This window comes from Mustela putorius, unplaced genomic scaffold, assembly GCF_011764305.1.
Source record: "Mustela putorius furo isolate JIRA1106 unplaced genomic scaffold, ASM1176430v1.1 tig00000224_pilon_pilon_pilon, whole genome shotgun sequence".
Taxonomy (NCBI): domain Eukaryota; kingdom Metazoa; phylum Chordata; class Mammalia; order Carnivora; family Mustelidae; genus Mustela; species Mustela putorius.
The window spans coordinates 27,450,624-27,472,615 of record NW_025421321.1 but is presented as its reverse complement, the minus strand read 5'-3'; the positions used below and the strand labels follow the sequence as shown (position 1 = coordinate 27,472,615).

The window sequence follows — 21,992 nt, the reverse complement described above, 5'->3', positions numbered from 1 at the left end:
ACACTATCTCTGTTTTTTCTTATCCCATCGAACTTCAGTAGCCATATTACTATTCATTATTATATATAAGCTGATTTTCCTAACTCACTTGTCTCTTAATGATCAGAAGCTCTCCCACTACTTCCACAACATCTTTAAGGAAATTGATCATATCAAACAGCGACTCTAAAAAGTAGAAACTAAGCACCCCACAGTGATGTTGGATACACAGTAGTCTCCAAAAGGATAAAAGTAAGCCTGGCAAAATCTGTTTTGTACCTGCCTCCAATATGTTTGCGAGGGAGTGTTAATGAAAAATGAGAGTGATGTTCCCATCACACATTTTTGGATTACTGTGCAGCAACATCAATTGGAAACCTAATGAAACAGAGACCACCTACAGAGAAGGGATATTGTGTTCCTCTGTCTGCCTGCATCCAATTTACCAACTGACTGTATGGAACAAGTTGCCTGTTTGTTTGAGACACTAGTACTGACTGACCATACATTTAACATTGATAACTGGCAGTGCTAATTTCCACTGTCTTTCACTGGTATGCCATGGTCCTTGACAATTATGTAGCAAGTGGAAACAGGTTAACAGGCACATTTTCATCAGGGTAATCTCAAAATTCCAGCACTGCATCCTCTCACAGGAAACTGTTGGAACTAGACCAGGTCCCAGATAAATTAGCTGGTCATTCTTCTATTTAACTCTTTCCATTGGCTAAGGAAACATGTCATGCATTTGGCAAATAGAACTTCTCCCAAGCAGGGGAATAACAATAAGAAACCTAGTAGGCGAGCTCCAGAGACTACATATAAAGAGGAAGGCTGATGATGTTCCAAATGGAAATGTCCTATTCTTTGTTTTTGCACCTGTTCAAACTGGCATCTGGTATTAGGTGTGTAACTAGTCAAACATTACTACTTTCTGTCAAGCTGGCTGGGAGAAACAAAAGAAAGAAACTATAATGTAAAATATTAGTGTGTGTTATTTCAGAATGTAGTTACTGTGTCTTCTTTGTCAGACTTCCTATCTGTGCTTATCATTGCCTGCAGTTTATTTATTTATTTATTTTTAATTTTACTTCTAGAAGTCATCTGGCATTCAGTCTAATTCCCATATTACAGTTCTCCATAAGTCATTCTGCTGACTGCCTGTCAGGTTATAGGATTAAGTTTAAGGTTTTCTTAATTCATTGTGAGGTTCTTCATGGATTTGATCTATTATATCTTCCTGAGCTCGTCCATTGTAGATTTCTGCATGTGATTTATGTTTAGCAGGTGTTAGTTTGCTAGAGCTTTCTAAATATGAGCTTCACAATGCAAGGGAGCCTCAGGAAGACACTAGGACAGAAAATTGTATTGCTCCACAACTGGAGAATGGCCTCCCTGCTGAAAGCCAATGTTGCAGAGCTATTTATTAAGCTAAAAAGATGGATATTTCAATATATGGAAAAATAAAGAGGCTCAAATTCCATCATCAACTCACCAGTTGCACTTACATATTCTTTGGCTCCCAGGATACACTGTATCATTTAACAGGTAGGACAACCAGAGAAGTTTAAAAATACAGACTTACTCTTTGCTGTGAATTACTATGAATTGGAGTGTGATTTCATTATGTTCTACTTTCAAGTTGAATTCCTTTGTATGATTTTTTGTTTTCCTGGTATAAAGTTTAAGTACTTAATGGAAACCTAGTCATTGTTAGGGAGAGGGGGGAAAAAGTCTTCCTTTAAAAACTATACCTAAGAAAGCATTTTTAAATGCATTGTTATACATTTGAAAGATGTATATAGCATTGAAGAAAACACAGCATAAAGAATAAAGCTCATTTAGTAATCAATGCCCACATGAGTGTCTGATGGCTACTTTAAAATGTTTCTTACATTACATGAACTTTAATAATATTTGAAAATTGGGATACGGTGACATCTTGTGACAATGGGTCATTTGTCTTATCTTTGTGTAAATGACACAAAGCAATGTTCACTAAGCTGGTATAATCTTTAGCTTCATATTGGTCTTTTATGTGGTATGTATATATAGTGTTCTTTTGTTTTAAGCCACCCTGCTTTGTGGTTACTTCTCACCTCAACTACAGGAAGGAAATTGTTTCATATATATTGTAGACGAACATTCTAAGGTACAGGGAGATTAAAGTACTGCGCCTATGATCACACTGAGAGTTAATGGAAATTAAAATGCACAGCTCTGAGTTCCCAGGCCACTGCTCAGCCCCTGGAGCAATGCCATTTTGCACTATAAATTGTCCCTATAATTTTAAAAATTTATAATGTGTTCATCAATTTGCATATCTGAGTATGAATTACAAACATTAAAATTGGCTACAACTCCTCATCACCCAATTACTAACAAGAAGCGCCTAAAAGGTCAAAGTCATGAAAGACCAAAGTAAACAGATATGTGTGCACCTTTTGCTAAACACCATGCATACAATACAACATGTATTCATAATTTTTTTGACACAAGGAGATGGTTCAAAGTTTGGCTTTTTCGTAATAGTTGACTTTGAATTATTAGGATACATTAAAATGGTATTTAAATATTATTTTAATATGATTCAGACTTGATGATATCATCTTTAGACACCGACTATTAGGGGAAAGTACTTATATATATCCAAATCAATAATAAAATCTAATTTGTCAATTGAAAATTGGTACAATTTTTTTAAGAACGAGAATATATAAAAAGAGTCATGTACATTATAACATGTATTAAGTACTGACTAAATACATTCTCATTTTGGAGTTTCTTAATTCTTACACACATTTCTTCTGCAGTAAGGAGTTTTCCACAATTTTCTACCTTTCCACCAGCTGTCATTCTCATTCCTTGTTCTATTGTGGCTCCATTGTTTGGCATCTCACAATCAGTCTCAATGGAACAATTAACCATATAGCATTAAGAATACTAACTCAAGAAAACTGTCAAAAGAACATGGAAAATTCAGGATCTTTTTTAAAAAAACTGGCAGTCTCACTGAAAACTGTAATTAAGGTATGTGTGATTCTGCTTGTGTGTTTGTTACACAATTCTACTGGTCTGGAGTTACAGAAAATGTGGGCGCCCATGGTGGAGTACAATGGGAAAGCACTTTTATTCTCCAGGCAGTGATAATAAAGCACAACTCCTTAGGGAGGTACTTTTCCCCTATAGGACTCACACCACCTTCCTTTTAAATGCTACTAAGTGTGAAATTAGTGTTGTCCCTCAAAGTGCATAAGATTAATTGTCGGTAATTGAACACAGTTTGGGGGCTAATTATATAAAAATTGATATTAAAGGAATACTACCAGATTGATTGAGTTTTACAGTTTGCATTTAGTTTTCAAATTGCATGAGTTGAAAGGCAGTGGTAAGAAACAATAAAAATCCATTCAAAGCTGCTAAAGCAAATCTAGGTTTACTAGTCCTTTGAAAGACAAATGAGTCAAATGCTGTAATGTAGGGAAAGCAGTAAAAATGATTCTGAAATTAACTATAGAATTAAAATATCAACTGCTCTACAATTGTATGGCCACATTATGCAGAGGTGACCTGACTTTCTTTGTGCATCTGACTAGTAAAGGTGGACCAAACCAGGAAACTAGCACCATTCTATGACAGTGGGAATTATGATGATTTGACTGGAGAATAGGAAAAAAGACAGGACTTCACAGCCCCCCATTGTTTACAATTTATCTTTAAATTTTCAGCTAAAGACTTCTGCTTCTGGAGTATGGAGTAGATGCCCTTTTCCCTATTCTTCCCACTGAGTATAACTAAAAACCGTGAGTCTTATATATAAAACAAACATAAGGGGCACCTGAGTGGCTCGGTCGGGTGAGCGTCAGTGTTTGGCTTGGGTCATGATCCTGGATTCCCAGGATGGAGCCCCACATGGGCTCCTTGCTCAGCCGGAAGTTGGCTTCTCCCTCTTCCTCTGCTCTTCCCCAGGGCATGCGCTCTCTCTCTCTCTCTCTCTCACACACACACACACTCTCTCTCTTTCTCAAATAAATAAAATGTTTTAAAAAAAGAGTAAAACAAGCATAAGAAGACAAAGATGGAGAGAAGAAGGGGCCTGGCTAGAGCCCTGGGGACCAAAGGAAGGACCCAGTGGTGAGAGACCTGTTTTTCTTTGTGCTTCCTATATTCCAGACTAGGCAGTGAAAACAGTGGGAGCAGACCACAGAGGTCCAGTAAAAACCTGCTCAGTCTTGCCAAAACAAAGCAAAAAGAAACAAAACAGAAAGAGAGAGCCTAGCAGGATAGAAATGTTTAGACAATAACAGCTTACTCCAGTAAACACCACAGAAAAAACTATAGTTCCTCACCTCTCATCCCCTCTATCAAAGGCCAAATGGAGTGCCTAAACTTGCACCCTTACCAGGCACCCCAAGCAACCACCCTGAGATTAGCAGGACAAGATGAGTAGAAAGTATAATAAAATGAAAAACACACTCAACAAAATAATATTAACTTCCTTAGTAACAGAAAAAATAAGGTTTAAGCTGGGGTTCCTGGGTGGCTCAGTCATTAAGCGTCTGCCTTCGGCTCAGGTCGTGATTCCAGGGTCCTGGGTTTGAGCCCAGCATGGGCTCCCTGCTCAGCTAGAAACCTGCTTCTCCCTCTCCCAACCCCTCCTCTACTTGTGTTCCTGTTCTCGCTCTCTCTCTATGAAAATAAATAAATAAAACCTAAAAAAAAAAAAAGAAAAAGAAAAGAAAAAGAGAGAAAAACAAAAATTAAGGTTTAAGCCTATAAAGATTCCAATCAATGATATAGGGGCTAAATTTGAGAAATGTCCCCAGACATCTAAGTGATAACATAAAAAGAGAAAATATGAATTGAAATCTAAATAGCTATAAAGAACAGAGCAAAAAGATCAGAAATATTAAGCAAAGATATAAAAATCTTTCAAGATCGAATATGAGAACCTGGACATTAACAGGGCTAAACATGTAGCAGACAAAAATTAGGAACAAAGATTAATACCTAGAACCTGGTAAAGCTTTAATTTCTTGCTTTATGCTGGAACTGGTAAGCATTATTGGTATAAACATGCACACACATGCACACACACACCTTTGCTTTTGGAAATAATTAAAATTAGATTGGCCTCTGAGAAAATAAATATCAAAAGGCAATTGAGAAAATTTCTATAGGAGTTCCAGAGAAAAAGAAGAAAAGGCAATATTCCAATATTCCCATAATTAAGTTTTTGTTCATGTGCAATGGTGACAAGAAGACATGCTCAGATGCCAGAAGCCACAGAAAATACATCAGTCAGGTATAACTTTGGAGAGGTTACTAAAAGATGCTCTTCTCACTAGCAAGTGAATCAACGGTAAACTGTGTCAGATAGAGATGAGAAACAAGAACCAAAATCAGCCAAGGAAATAACAGTAAGCGGAGACAAGAAAAGTAATCAGGAAATGGTTTGTCACAGTGGTTACAAAAATAGAAGGAAAAAATTAGAAAAATAGCACATTTTTAAATGTGACTCCAGATGAAACTAGCAAAAACCTGTAGAAGAGAAATGAGGAGTATGAGTGGAGTATGAAACATAAAGTTCCTTGCCTCCCCCGCAAAAAGTCGTAACTCATTATTTCAATTTTGCTAATAACTATAGGTTTAGTTTTTTTTTTTTTAAAGATTTTATTTATTTGTCTCAGAGAGAGAGAGAGAGAGAGAGAGAGAAGGCAAGAGAGAGGGAGAACACAAGCAGGCAGAGCAGCAGGCAGAGGCAGAGAGAGAAGCAGGCTCCCCGCTGAGCAAGGAGCCTGAGGCGGTCCTTGATCCCAGGACTCTGGGATCATGACGTGAGCCAAAGGCAACGGCCTAACCAACTGAGCCACGCAGGCATCCCTACAGGTTTAGTTTTAAGCCAAAAGTATATTTTGAAACAAGGTATTTGTTTCACAAAACATTGACATATATAACAGAATATAGAATGTAGCATGTATCACAAAGGAACTTTTGCCAATAAGCAATTGAAAAACATAAAAATAAAAACATAAAAATAACATAAAACATAAAAATAACATAAAAATATAAATATATCTTTATTTATATACATAAAATCTAAATAATCATATAAATTTGGGTAACACTAGCTGCTACAATAAATAATTTCTAAGATTTTAGCACTTTTACACAATAAAAGTCTGGTTTTTGCTCACCAAACTATCTAACATGCATTATTAGCAATAAAGGGGGTTGCTATACTGGTTTTTTTCAGGGAGTTAGCTGAAAGGGTCTGACATCTCCAGTTTCAAATGTCACCCTGGGCATTGACATCCAGCCAGAATATGGCAGAGGAATGAGTGGGGAGAGGACACACCCACTTGGCTCACATTATGACTCCCCGACATTCAACCTTTGGCTAACCAGCCTTTCTCTACATCATGGGAGAGGAGCACAGGTCTTCAGTGACCAGCACCTCCGTCTCTAGCACAGCCATCCACGTAAGTGGTTTCATTTAACTAAAAAGCAAAGATTCCCACGTTGGATTCTTTTTTTTTTTTTTAATCCAACTGCTTTCTGATTACAAAAGTTACGATTTAAAGAAAATAATACAGATCGGACAAACATAAAGTAAAAGGGACTTAGATGAAGCAAACTCTAGCAAATGGAAATGAAAGTGATGGTATTCATTTCAAATGCAGTAAAATTTATAATAAGTCACTTAAAAGTGGACATGTTATTTTTTCCCATTTTTTTTTCCTATGACAAAGAAATAAGAAGACCCAAATTCAACTGCAAGTGTAGTCAGGCCCTCCTTTTCCGACAGGATTCTGCTTTTTGGCAGAGCAAGCCCAGGGTTATTTCTCCCTTGTGTCTTTCTAATACATTCTTGATCGTACCTCACGCTCCTGAAGCAACTCAAACTTCCTATCCTCCTATTTTCCCTTGTAACACACAGCCAGCTCTCATTCCAAGCTATTTATTCTTTGGGACCCACCACTTAACCCACCCCAAGGCCTACTTTATCCCTGCCTTCCTCTTAGATTGTCTGGCACTGAGGCCTTTTTTGGTCTAACAGCCTTGGCATCTATGAGAGCTTTAGGCGGTGTCATTCCATCCTCATCAAACGATCTTCTTGCTGGTCTTCAACCTCTGACTGCATTCTGTCTGACTGCATTCTGTCTGCATCTTACAGACAGGCTGCACAGATGGATTTTAAGCTCGTCGTTTCATAAGAACTAATATTGAGTGCCAAATAACAGAGTTAGAATAATAAAATACCTAAGGAGACAATCTATTACAGAACCAAAAAGAGACGAACAGGAACACAAGTAGGCTAAGATATTTTAATATAGTGCTATCAACATAAGATAAGGCAGCTTGGTGAGCATTAATAAGATCTCAGAGAATCAGACAAAAATTAACAGGCTGGAATTCTAACATTTTGAAATTATCCCACCCAAAGATAATATAATTTTTCTCAAGACCCTTTGGAATAAGGCAAAGGTAAGAAGGTAAGAGTTTTGTTTTGTTTTGTTTGTTTTGGGGTTTTTTTGTTTGTTTTTTGTTTTTGTTTTTGTTTTTTGGTAATTCGGGTAGTGAATGGGTGTCAGCCTTACTGTACATGAAAACAATTCTATACTAAGTAAAACAGTAAGAGTTCTGGTGTAATAACAGGTCAATGGAACGGAAAGAGGGCCTCCAACTAGAGTGTGTTTTGTATAATTATTTAATGTATCATAAAGGGTTCAAAATTCAGTGGGGGAAGGAAAGGGTTACCGGAGACTAGCTTCTGGAATTTAGGAATATAATAAATTTTGACTTTCATTTTACATCGTATCTCAGTGTTTTTTAATCTACTTCTCAAAAAACTCAGGACACTCTCAAATATAACTTATTAATTTATTTCCTTTAGCCTGAATTCTGAATTTAGCCAGAGATGAAAGAAAGCAGAAGAGTGAGATAGAACTGAGGTAAATAACAACCCCCACCCCCAACATCCATTCACCTAAACCTGTCCATTTTCTCATTTTTACAGATAGAATTTCCACAAAAGATTTTGTTTGAAGAAAGAATTTTTCACCTAAAAGAAAACAAAAATTTTAAATTTGCAATAAGCCAAGTTATATTCAGAGGGATGAAATACTTATTATTGAAAATAAAATGCTGACAATCCAAGGGAGCACAGAATTCGCTAGTAGTAAATACCTGAAATAGGTAGAATTTTCCAAACACAGAAGCAATGGAATGAAATATAGGAAAGACTGAGATGACTGGATAAAAATTTAAAACTTTCTCTATATCAAAATAAAGTAAGAAGAAAGTAAGGAAATAATTGTATCGTGTGAATTTAAACATATTAGTTTCTTAATCTTAGTAAGCCGTTATTAAATGAATTAAAAGACAAAGATCTTGATTTTAGAAAAAAAAAATAATTTGGACAGCAATGTCCAAAGGGGAAATCCTGTTAAATACCACAACAGTAAAGAGATTGTGGTTAAGTAATTCCAATTGATTCTTGCATAATGGCAGGTGGATGTTGGAGTGGTGACTAGGCTCAGGCTGAGAAGGGAGTGGAGCCTAGAACATGGGGACTGGCCTGATGGATCTGCCCTCCTGAACCCCATAGTTGGACCCTGAAACGTCAGGGAGTGAGGCCTGCGGCTGGAAAGAAAGGGCTTGTAGACACGCTGCACGCAGAATTCCGTTACTGCCATTTCTCTCCAGCCATCCCACTCCCTCCTTCATGCACATGCACACCACATCCCCAGCAGTCAAGCATTTATTGCCCAACTTAAAAAAGGAAAAGAAAATCAGAGACTTCTTTTCTAAAGAAAATGAACCACTTCTCTGGGGAGAAGTCAGGACTGTGATAACACTGCCTCATAGCAAAGCCTTCTTTCCCTGCTTTAGGGCTTCCCAGCATGGTGGCTGGCTCCCACCCTACTCACCCTAAAGCAAAGCATGCCAGTGGATAAACTGTGCTCATGTACACAAAGCACACAGTCATTTAGTTTTACTGTCACATTCTTAAACACAAACAGATTAAAAAAAAAAAATCACCTGGCATAGAGCAAAGCCTATAATATGGAAGAGAATGATTTCAAAGTACGAGCAGAAATAACCTTCAAAGAAAGACAGAATTCAGGCTAAAGGAAATAAATTAAGAAAAAAAAATCTAATAACATCTCATGAATATTTCAGAAAATACTGTATTTATAAAATACAAACAGGATGCTATTAAAAGAGGAGGGTCAATCAGAGACCAGGGAAAAAACTCATGGAAGTTAAAATAGGATGGCTAAACAAAGAACTACCACTAGCAAACAAATATATGGAAAAAGAGACAGCATGGCAAGTATGTAAATTCAGCAAAATAGCACAAAATGCTTGCTTTGTTACCTATTCACAAAAGCAAAGACAAAAATAATGTGTTATTAATTCACATTAATAAGAATAATGCTGGGGAGGATACAGCAAAACTCTGCTTGTGGTATTATATGTTTTTACAACTCTGAAAATAGCTGGCAATATGTATATGAAAAGAGACATAAAAATGGACGTTTGGCCTAGTGATTTTGTTTTGTTTTCATTGAGGTGGAAGATATAAGGAAATTCCAACAAAATATAGAAAGAGGTGCCCAAATAGCTCATCACATTGGTGTTTGTAAAAAGAGTGAAATATTGCCCTTGCCCTTCTTAAACGAGCCCTCACTTTTCAGCGTGCACTTCTGAAAGAGCCACAAAGGATCGCTGAGGGTGTTCAAGATCTCCCCAATACTATCTTTGCAAAACCTACACTTGGAAGTGTATTGTTTTGTCTTTCTTTTCACAATTACTATGAGATAAAAGTTGGTCAATAGAAATTGCTCCTGGAAGAAATTATGCCTAGGATGACTATTGCAGGATGAATAAAAGCTAAACAGAGTAAGATAAGTTAGAAGTTCTCAGCCCAGAGAGCATGAGCAAGTGTCCAATAGCATCAAAGTGTGTAATAGGCATCAAAAACTATGGAGTTGAGTGGCTTGGAGTTCCTAATGCTTAAACCAAGAAGCTGGGAGACGCTGGAGATGAGGCCAGGCAGGTAGGTAGGAGAGTGCCAGGTCAAGGAGGGTCTTCTAATACACCAAGCTAGGAAGTTTTGACACCAGATAATGAAGAGCCATGAAAAGGTTTAAGCAGAGGAGTGACAATTTCAGATTGTGTTTTGATACATCACCATTGCCACAAGAAAGGGAAAAGTATTTCCTTTCTCTACACTCACATACTTCTGGTTATGAAATGTGTGGGGATTTTCCCACACCCAGCAAATTGACTCTCCAGTGGACATCAACTGGGTGTACTACAATTTAGCTCAATTTTAACATTATTTTTCTTAGAGATAATGTCAGATCCCACACGTTAAGGGCTCAGTCCCACGTGGCTGCCTCCCCTCCACCACCTTTACTCACCAGTCGCAAGTTCATGTTGTCACCCATGCTTTTGAACTTCAGGCTATGAATCAGTGGTTCCCATGATTTCTTCTTCAGATCTGATAGTTTTCAAGAATGGTTTATAGAACAGTAAATGGTCTTCTTAAGTTCTAGGACTCATTCTTGCAAAAGGATACAACTCAGGAACAGGCAGATAGGAGAGATGCCTAGGTATGGAGGAAGGGGCATGAAACTTCCTTGCCATCATGCAGGGATGCCACTCTCCCGGCATCTCCATCTTCATCTACCAGTAAGCTCTCTGAACTTCTTTGGTTAAACTTTCTTTATGAAAATTTTATCATGTAAGCATGATTGATTGAATCGTTGGTGCTTGTGATTAACTCAACCATTTAGCCATTCTCCCCTCCCTGAGGTCAGGAGGTGAAGCTGATTTTTTTTTTTTAAAGGAATATAAAAGTATTTATTGACCACTGTTTACCAGTATTTACAATAAAGTAAACAATATACAGTTGGATAACATTCTGACTACAAAGTTACTGTTTTTCCTGGTTTCTGCTGAACCAGTAACTCAAATACTCAAAAGACTGAGCCTACATGTCAGGAATGAACTGGGGTAAAGAAAAAACATGCAGGTGAAGAATTTGGATTATACTAGCCTGTCCACCCATTTACTCCAGCAGGTGCTAAACTGCCAACATCTCTAACCATCTGATTATGATTAGCTTCCATGAAGGAAGTTGTAGACAGTCCATGAATCATGACCTTTTAGTCAATACAGCACAAAGAATTTCAACTTCTTAAAAAGGAATGGTTCACTAGAAGGAACCTTTAAATGTCCATTTAACTAAAGTATTGCTTACCTAAGTAAAACACACAAGGACTTGTCTAGTTTTGTCATTTGGGTGAGGAGGTTGTTGACAGTGATAAAATTTTCCTTTCAGGGATCTTGCAAATATACTTGCGTTTATACGGCTGTAGAGAAGGATATGGATTCTGATATGGCTGCTTTTAAATTGTCCAGTTTAAATTGTTTACATTATATTTAAATTGTCCAATTAATTACAAAATCTGAAAGGTTAAGGCCTCAGGAAAAACTTCAGTTTAAGTGATTTATTTCTTAAAATGCTGAAAATGATAGCATCCCGGAAACATGGGCTTAACCATGGTTATAAAATGCTGTTTTTGTTTTGGTGAATGTTAAAAACAAAAACCACTTATGTATTTTAAGTATACACACACAAAAACACCCTAAATAAACAAAAAACCCAGAATGGTCCTTAGGTATATAGGAGTTAAACACAAATTCTGACTGAGTAAAGACTATGAAGATTTCCCCCAACATTTAGAAAAGGTTCTCTAATGCAGGGGGATAATATATCATGGTCTCAACTATTCTTTTCCAATAAAGGAAGCAACTACAGAAAGCTTTTATTTGTTTAAAGTAACCAGTGCTATAGATGCAAAAACCCCAACAACTCCCCCAATACTACTTCAAAACAAACATATCAAACTTGATTTTCATTAGAATGTTATTTCTTCACACTAATAAATCAAAAAACAAAGACCCAGATATATATATATATATATATATATATATATATATATATATATATATAGCAATGCAAACAATTATTGAGCTTCATCTTCTGAACAAGAATGCCAAGTTAGTCTCTCTTCATAAAAAGCAATTACAATTTGAGGACACTTCATGTTTGCCTCTTTTGCCAGCACCAAGTCTGCCTCATCTGAATCTTTCCATTTCATGAGAAACATTAATTCTCCACTGCTGTCTGTGGCACCAATTATTCGTTCAGGATCAAGACCTCTGGCAAAGCCTCTTGGTTTATCAGCAGCATCTCTTTTCTTCTTTGATTTGCTATCATCAGATTCACTGTCAGATAAAGATTTTCTTTTTGTACCATCTTTTTCTTTACCAGCTTTTTGAGAGTTAAGAAATACTTCAATTAACTCTGGACCATCTAGATTTTCTTCAGGCTCCCAAGTATTGTCAGCATCTGTAAAACCCTTCCACTTCAGGAAAGACTCCGCCTTCCCATTCACTACACGTCGGTCCAGTACTTTTCCCACCACAAATTCTTCAGGCTCTGCCTCTTCTACTTTTTTACTCTTTCCATTCTGTTTCTTTCCCATTTTTTGCAATGTAGTTTTATTGGAGGCCATTTTTTATTGCAGACTTGAAGAGCTATTATTCACCGCCTCTGAGCTGCTCCGGGTCCCGGGTCTGCGGTGTCTCCAGCCCTGCGCGCCTCAAGCTCAAGCCACATCCGAGGGGGAGGGGACTGGGGAGCTCTGAAGCTGAAGTTTTAACCCTCTAATCGTTGGATGGGTTCCCCTAGCAACCAGCCCCCACCTTTAGGGACTTTCCAAACACTACCTCCTTTACCTAAACTCAGGTGTGGTTGAGAGGGACTTTCTGTGAATAACTGAAGACTCTCCTTGCTCCTTTCATCTTTATCACTTTTATTACTTAGGAACCTCCAATGGCTTTAGAAGTTCTGTGTCTGTGCCAGGAAGATGTTGAAGACCAAATACACATTTCTCATTATAAATCACAATAGCACACTATAGATACAGTAGGAATAGATGGGACAAAGCGGGGGGGATGGGAGAAGATGAGTTCAGTTAAGGAGATAACACATATATGGTTCTTATAAAACAACTAAAGGGAGTTGGATATTTAAATATAATGGGGGGGGGGGCGCCTGGGTGGCTCAGTGGGTTAAAGCCTCTGCCTTCGGCTCAGGTCATGATCCCAGGGTCATGATCAGTACTGATCATGTAGTGATCATGTTACTGATCAGTAGTGGCAAATGAAGTAGGGGGATTTGTTAAGATATTAAGATGAGGACCAAAACATGACTTGGTTGCCTGAGAGTTGTTCGTAAATTTTTTCCCCCAGGACTAGTCTCTGCAGAACCTAACTGCAGGAAGTTCAAGTGTTGGAGAGTTCCAGGAAGCAAGAGTCACCTCCTTTTAAAGGAAGATTATTAAGCAATAAAAGAGAATGGTGGAGGCAGGCAGGAGAGAATAGAGGGGGTGTGTGTTTGGGGGGCGGGGTGACTACTGTAACTCCTTTGTTCATTTTAAGACTTGGGAGACACTTGAACATATTTATAAGGAAAAAGTAAACACGAGAAAATAGAACAGGAAACTAACAAAGGACAGTACATTCTTGGAGTAGACAGCAAGGACTGAGACCTACAGCAGAGAAAGTGGGTATCTTTAACTAAAAAAATGTAGACTTCACGCTTTGAGACTTGAGAAGGGCAAGTTATTATGAATGTGGGTGTAGGTAAACGGGGGGAGGGTAGTGGTGGAGGGAGAATAAGAGGAGGTCTCCAACTGCATAAGCTTGATTTTTCTGTGAAGTACGAGGCAAGCTCTTTTGGGTAAGGAAATTGAAAAATATGATAAACTATGGTAAGGCTAAAGAGTCACTGAGTCCGAATGGGAAAGGGAACTAACAGGGCGTAGTTTAAGGATTGTGGGATGGCACTGAGGCCCCACGGTGGGAAACATTAACTGTGTAACTGTGCCAGTCTGCATGGTCCAGGGGCTTTTCTCTGGCTATCGTCAGCTTCACAAGCCTAGCAGAGAACGTGGTCTGTCACAGCAGCCAGGGTACGAGGTTGCAAGGGGGAGGGGCTACAAGGGTCATGCTTGAAGAGCTTGGAGAGAAGATAGGTCAGGGAATGATCCATGTAGTCTAGGCCGGGTCTGAGTGGGGCTCATAGATTAGGGAGAAATTGATTAGTTAAGGGATTTTTATCAGATCAAAGAGCAGCTATAGTAAGAGTGGTCCTATGTCTACAGTGAGTTTGTATTAGTATTGTTATTAAAAAAAATAATTTATGAAGGTTTTTAAACTCCACAATCAGTTATAAGTATAGAAGTACTTTATATGAATACCCCATCCTGAGATTAAAACATAGCATTTTCAGGTTATAATAAGGAAAATCAGTATTAAATAGAGAATAGCATTTTATGATAATTTTATGATATGGAAATACCTTTCTGATGTTCCTGGAATATGTTAGTACTTTATTATTTGCCCCAGACCCCCAAGCCCCCCCGAAAAGTTTATTGGCAAATTCATTTTAATATCCACCTATCTCCGTCATAGGGGTTAGAGTCACTACAAGTATCAAGGTAAATATGAGTAATTTCCAGCACATACCAATAAGGACTTTTGACTCACGTTGGGCCATATGTTTTTGGATTTTACTAAGTGGATAGCTGGGAAAAATACAAGAATTAATTAAAAGGTGTATGTTAAAACATTTAGAAGTTAACACTTTAATGGTCTCATTCTGGTAGGGAGCAGTCTAAACTGACCTGGGTGAATATCTCACTTAGATGGAATGTTTTCAAGCTTTTTACTCCTGACCAGAGAATATTTGAAGACCATTGATTCATTCAGCAAGGGTATTTTGAATATTTCGAATCTACTATATCTTTTATACTGTGCTAGAGGCTGAAAGCCAAAGGTCCCTATTTGTCCGGGAACTATCCAGTTTTAGCACTGAAAGTCCTCTATCCCAGAAAATCCCTTTGTCCTGGCCAAATCAAGATCACCCCACAAAGGTCAATAAAACACAGTACTTGGTCCCTGGACCTCCCAGACAGTTAAGCAATAAATAAAATATGATATAGTAATACAGGTCCACAGTTGCTAACCTAAACCTCCTGGGGCCAGATGTGTTTCAAAATTCCTCAGATTTTACAAGAGTAGTATTGTGCTTCTGCCATACATCCTGCTAATGCCCTAGTGTGCTCTGGGGAAGTGCGCCTACAATCACAAGCATATTACTATTTCTGCAGAGAACCTCATAGGTCCTGACTTCAAATAAATTTGCATAAGCATGAAAGCTTTTTTTCTACAGAATTTTAAATTTCAGAATTATAGATAAGGAATTATAGTTTTTTTTTTTTTAGTTTATTTATTTATTTTAGAGGAAAAGGGAGAACACAAGCAGGGGGAGGGGCGGAGGGAGAGGGAAGAGAGAATCTCAAGTAGACTCCTCGCTGAGAATGAAGCCCTATATGGGGCTTGATCCCACAACCCTGAGATCATGACCTGAGCCAGAATCAAGAGTAGGCTCCTTAACCGACTGAGCCACCCAGGCTCTGCACGGGATTATAATTTTATAGAGTGGGCCATCCACAGTTTGATAGGAGAGCACATAGGAGTCAAAAAACAAAGAGAGGACGGGGCGCCTGGGTGGCTCGGTGGATTAAGCCTCTGCCTTCAGCTCAGGTCATGATCTCAAGGTCCTGGGATCCTGGGATCGAGCCCTGCATTGGGCCTCTCTATTCAGCAGGGAGTCTGTTTCCTCCTCTCTCCCTCTTTGCCTGCCTCTCTGCCTACTTGTGATCTCTGTCTGTCAAATAAATAAATAAAATTTAAAAAAAAAAAAAAAAAAGAAAGAGAGGAATTAGGAAGTTTCCCAGTTATGGTTAGCCAGTGCATGGGAAGGTAATAGTGTTTAAAATACTTGTCACCTTCTGAAATTATTAATACATTCCATAGATTAATCGTAAATTGGATCTTCCCTGGGTTTCTTCAGAAAACATTTCACAAGAGCTTCTGCAGTAGAACAATTTACACTGGATGCTTTGATATCAATTTCCAGTAAAGTTGATGCTCTCTATACCTCCTGAGAATAACTGTTGAATATTAAAAGGAACCTTGTTTAGAAGTAGGAAGCTCTGGGAAAAAAGATAGAAATCAATACATCTAAGTCAAATGCAGATACAGATTAATTAAAGCATTATTAAGTCAAACATCAAAGTTTCTTATTACTAGAATTTAACTGAATCAAAAGGTGTTTGTATTACAAGAAAGTTTTTGCTCTGGAAGAAAGAACTTTTTAGGGGAAAAATGCTTATCCATCGTTTTGTGCAGTAGCATTAAGCATTTGCCAGTTCAAGTCTAATAAAGCCCTCTCCATGAATGCATCATTAATAAAATCTTCAAAATGGCTTCTCTCAACATTTTCTTTTTGATTTTTCATGATTTAATTAGAAACATCTTTTAAAAGGCTGGTTTTACTATGGCAGTATCATGTCTGCATTTTCAGCAATATGCTGTTTAATCACAATGGGTTATAAAGTGAAACTCCCAGTACTTATTGTATTATCTAAAAGAACCCACACATTTCGTATTTTTAGTGCCCCTGAGTCATCAACTTATATTTGTTCATCAACATTTTAACTGCCCCTCTTAAAAAAAATGTAATTTGATAGTTAATTTTCTAAACTTGTTATTCTTTTATTTCTTTTCAAAGTAATGACATTTCCTATGCCTTTGATATATAAGCTTCGTTTTGTACCTGAACTCTTTACTCTACCAAGTCAAAAGTTATGTCTCTCTTTTTATACCATATATTATTTTTGCTATTTTTGTTTAAAAACTTGATAATCCTAAATTCTTCTAAGGTTTTACGATCATCAGTAAAAATGAATTGGTTATTTTATGCCCCATCATCGGATAGTTTCAGACTATACATAAACACTATGGTGGTAGTATTGAAATGGTAGTGTGAGCTTAAAGGCTTAGGAAAATTTTTATATATATATATGTATTTATGTATATATAGAGAATGACATATAAAGGCTATGTGGGGTATTTGGACAGCAGAAAACATTTCAAGTTATTTTCAAAGAAAAGTTTTCTTTTTCTAGTGAAGAATCATTCTCAGATATTTTAATATGCAAGGAATGGTGAAAACATTTATGGGTGAACTGCTCGTTTGAGAGTTTTCCATTCATTGTTGCTTGTTGGGAACAGAATCAAACATGTATAAAATGGGTCACAAACTTGCTAGTTAAGAACCAAGGCTGCTTCCCTCCCACATCCTCTGTCCTCCGCCCTCTCTCCCTTGTCCTCTCTCTCGTCTCTCTTTCTCCCCCAACCCCTTCTCATCTTCTCTTAAATTTCAAAGAAAAAAAGCAAGTGATTTAAACATGAATTGTTAATTATTGGAAGCGTCCTAGAAAGCAAGAGCCTGTTCTTAACGCCCTCCATCTTCTGAGCCTCCTGGGGTAGTACTTTCATTGTTGCCGACATTCTGCAGAGCAGCAGCTGATTTCAGACCTGGTTGTGTCTTACTAGATATGTGGCTTTGGGCGAGCCACTGGACCTTCCTTCATTCGGAAATAGTCGTAACAGAGTACTGTTTCAAAGGTAGGGTTGTACGAATTAAATACTTCAGTTAAAGCCCTTAGAACTTTCTGACACAGTGAGAATTTAAACACGCTTAGTTCCTAATGTTATCATTGTGCTCTCATTTTGTTGGAAGGTACATTCCTTTTTTAAGAATTTTTAAATTTTAATTCCAGTGTCATTGACGAATTCCTTTTCTTTTAAAAATTTTTACTTAATTTACCCAAGCAGCTCTCCTTTAAGAAATTTATTCTTTACTTTATTCTTCTATCCAATCAGTATTATTTGAGCACTTGTCATGTTCCAGGAAACATACTAGGTTCTGAAGACCTAGGAGCAAGTGAGAAACATATAGCCCTATTTTCGGCCTTAAGATTCAAGGAGGGGCTTCCCAATGAAGCAAGCATTACAAGGCAGTGCTATTAAGTGTTATGGTAGGAGTGGTGGGGGTGGCATGGAGCCAGAGGTTGTCTGGACAGCTCAGTCTGGGGAAGGCACCTGGTAGGAACCCCCAGCAGGTGCCAGTAATATCATATTATTGGAGAATACCATGCCTGGACACTCTCCAACTCCTAACACTTTCCTCCCTCATCTTAGGAGGTGTCTACAGATTCATAAATTGGGTTTATTTGATCCCAAAGAAGGACAGGGCCTCAGGGATCCAAATACTTTGAGAGCACTCTAGTTGATTTCTATGCAAGAGTCTGGAAGACACTTAGCCATTAGTCTTAAGCAAATGGGAAAGAAAAGAAATACTGGAATAAAATCTCAGTGCTGCTGCAGCATATCCAAATTATAAGCAAATTCGTACAGCATTCCATTAGTGCGTTAAAGAAAAAGACCTTTCAGGTACAGTGCATTTCAAAGAGGTTTATCCTAGACAGGACAATTAATCAATGTCACTGCCCTCTATACAGTAGTACCAGGCCAGAAAGACCCAAGTATCCTGTTTTAAAAGACGTCCAGGTAGGAGGATTCTATAGCAATCCCTGACAACACTTTCTAATGATTATAATGTTAATTATCATCACATTCTTGGGAAAAGTGAAGAACTTGAGCTCTGTGGTTCTTATATTTCATTTTCTGCATTTTTCACTTTCAACAGCTCTTGTAATTTCTTCTTTCAACTTCTTAGTTCCCTCCTTATTACACCCATTTCTCCACACTGCATCTGGAAAGTATTTGGAACTCATTAAAATAATGCAACAATGAATAAGGTTCAAAGAATCATTCATCTCAAGGCATATCTGTATTTTAAAGTAAGGAAAGCCTTTAAAAATACAAATTAAATTTTGGAATTTTGAGACAACTGGTGATGTATGGCTGGGTTTTTTTTTATTTTTTTCTTTTTTTGTTGCTCCTTAAATTATACCACACTGAATGGCTAATGACAGTGCTATTTTTTTAGGTATTTAATTACTAGGATAATTACGTTTCTACTCCCCATCACTGTATATGTGCTGTCCTGGTTTGAGTTTATATCATGGGCTGAGAACTCTGTGCTCTGATTGTATCTGAGGTATGGGGAAGCAAAATGAAATTGTCCACAATGGGTTTTTAAAGCCAATTGTTACTCTTTATCCATGGCAGAATAATAATAATAATTGTCACCACTTAAATAGTGCCTTTCATTCACAGACCTCAGGGCACTCCAACATTGTTACTTCGCATTATTTGAGAGAATTTCTTTTGGAAGACAGGGCAAACTGAGAGACACATAATACATGGTTAGCTATGCTAATTTTGTTTTCTTTAACAAATGCAAAATAAATAGCCTACTAAAAAGCCAGATAATATCTTGAAGATAAACCCTCCCTAAAGTAGGTTATTCTAAACAGATGTGTTTTGTTTTATATCAATGTTATTTTTAAAAATTTTATGCACACAGACATAAATCCTAGACTTGATTAATACTGATTTTTTGGCTTCTACTCTAGCAGGGAAATGGAAACAAGCAACTTGCCTGTGCACAGGAAAAAATTGTTTTAATGAATAGTGAAACTACAGATTTTTTAAAGCGTTTCTGCCTTCTAAATTTTATGAGTAAATTTTGTGGAAAGCTGTGTAAATAGAGCATAATTATTTTAAAAATAGAAGTCTTTGTTATTAGTCATCTAACTGTCATGGGTATACAAAGAACCCTGCTGTATAGACAAAGGACTGGAAAAAAAAAATTACCTGTAGAGAGTTTTTGCTATTGAAAGAATAAAAACTAAAGCGATGGGGTGAACTTTTGGTTTACAGACGCAAAGCAAATACTGAATGCTAAACCTGGCTGACGGAAAATCACTTTAGCCTGATAACCGGATTACTTAGAACAAAAATAGAGAAAATTAAGAACTGAAGAGCAGAAAATTAAGGTGGAATGCAATTTAAAGAGTAAGTAGATGATGTAGGCTTTCATTTTCTTCCCCCCCAGTGTCCAGCTAATTAAAATTACAATCAAAATGAAAGAGTCTAAACTTGTAAATATCTTTAGCTAATGATTTTGTCTTTTTAATCATCTTCACATTCAAAGTCTTCTTTTATTCATTTAGGTCTTTACAATAAAATGAAATTGTTTTTCCCCTGTACAAATCCTCCTTTAATTTTCCTTATCTGCTTTTCTTTATATTACATATTCTCTAGCTCCTTTTACTCTCTTTTAACATCAGTATTATTTTTTTTTCCGGTTGTTTCTTTCACTGTGAACATACTTTAAGAAGGAAAAGTTGTACAGGTATAGAAGTATTACATCATTTTAGAAGTTAACTGCTGATCCAAAGACAGCTCTTCCAAGTTCCCTCATGCACAAAAAGTGTAATATATATCTTATAAATTTGCACTTTCAAAAAGTAAGTGGGCTCAATTTTCCTTTTTTTTTTTTTTAAAGATTTACTTATTCATATTTTGAGAGAGAGCAAGAGTAGGAGGGGCAGAGGGAGAGGGAGAGAGAGACTCTCAAGCAGGCTCTGAGCTCAGCACAGGGCCTGATGTGGGGCTCACTCTCACAACCCTTAGATCACGACTTCAGCTGAAATCAAGAGTCAGACACTAAACTGACTACACCACCCAGGCGCCCCTATAGACTCAATTTTCTTACCAGAAATATTTCTTTACTGTTTTTACTACCAGGAATCTTCTTTACATTCCCAAGCAAAATCATAGCTGAAGATGCTGCTGACCCATGAAAATCTTGCTTTATATCTGTGTTTACAAATGCATCATGCTTCAAACTCTCCTGGAAGGAGTACTTAGGGACCTAGGGCATGAAGAGGCACCTAAGGAGAATGAAGCCCACAATGGTGGAGCCCTTTATTTAAGTATCCAGGTTCAATGCCCATCAATTGGGCACCACCATCAATCCATACACCTTCTGGAGGACATTTTCCTGAACTTAAAAGTCAGATGTGGGCTTTACACAGCATGCCATGTCTCTCTCTCTTTTTTTTTTTTTTAAGATTTTATTTATTTATTTGTCATAGAGAGAGAAGCGAGAGAAAGCATAGGCAGACAGAGTGGCAGGCAGAGGCAGAGGGAGAAGCAGGCTCCCTGCCAAGCAAGGAGCCCGATGTGGGACTCGATCCCAGGACGCTGGGATCATGACCTGAGCCGAAGGCAGCCGCTTAACCAACTGAGCCACCCAGGCGTCCCTGCCATGTCTCTCTTGATCAGTTGTTGCTTCAGCTGCTTTGGTGGTGAATTTCTCTTCTGGCTTGCTAGCCTACAAATATAAGTTAAACCCTGCTACTGAAACTGTGGGTAGCAGCATTCCCATATCCGGGAATCTTGTTGAAAATACAAAATCTCAGGCAGCAAATCAGATGAACTGATCAGAATCTTCATCTTAACTTCATCTTAACCAGAACCCCCATGCAATTTTTGTGCACATGAGAAGTTGAGAAGTACTCTTTATGGCATTTTATCTCTAAACACACTAGGTATATGACTACTCCTTTTTTGTCCTCAGCCCTCCTACAACTCCCATCCGTTTGTGAAGAATGTATGTCTAAGGGAGGAAAGGAAAGGATTGGGTTTCCTGCCTTGTCAGCCTGGTACCTAACCTAGGATGTCATTTCCCATGACCTAGGTCTATTCCTGATAAGCTGGCTGAAATGCCTAAAGCATGTAGCCTGACTAGGTGGTGACAATGACATGCCAACAAAGGCCAGCTCGTCATTCTCATTCCTATCACCTGAATATGAGACCAGTGTGGGCCAGCCACACCCAAGACCAAGCACCAGGGCAATGACGGCATGTATTTGGGGTAATAATAATGTACTTTCTACAGCCAAGAATAGATGCTCCCAGCAGGAATAGATTCCTGCATATCATCTGTGATACACAGATGCACAATAAGGAAACATTTTGTTTTGCTGGTAAGGGAGAAATCTAGCACTATGTTCCCAGGTCTCTCCTGTACACATTCATTC

At 37.8% G+C, this 21,992-nt stretch overlaps 2 protein-coding genes across 3 annotated transcripts in view; one reads left to right on the top strand and one right to left on the bottom strand.

The window, feature by feature from the left end:
* FANCL (FA complementation group L) overlaps positions 1-21,992 on the top strand; it is a 299,340-nt gene that overhangs the window by 160,477 nt on the left and 116,871 nt on the right. The gene's annotated exons all lie outside the window — the stretch shown is intronic.
* On the bottom strand, positions 12,002-12,658 carry LOC101683716 (chromobox protein homolog 3-like). The gene has a single exon (XM_004742416.2). It carries the CDS (start codon positions 12,573-12,575, stop codon positions 12,024-12,026), a length of 552 nt encoding a protein of 183 aa, XP_004742473.2. The 5' UTR covers positions 12,576-12,658; the 3' UTR covers positions 12,002-12,023.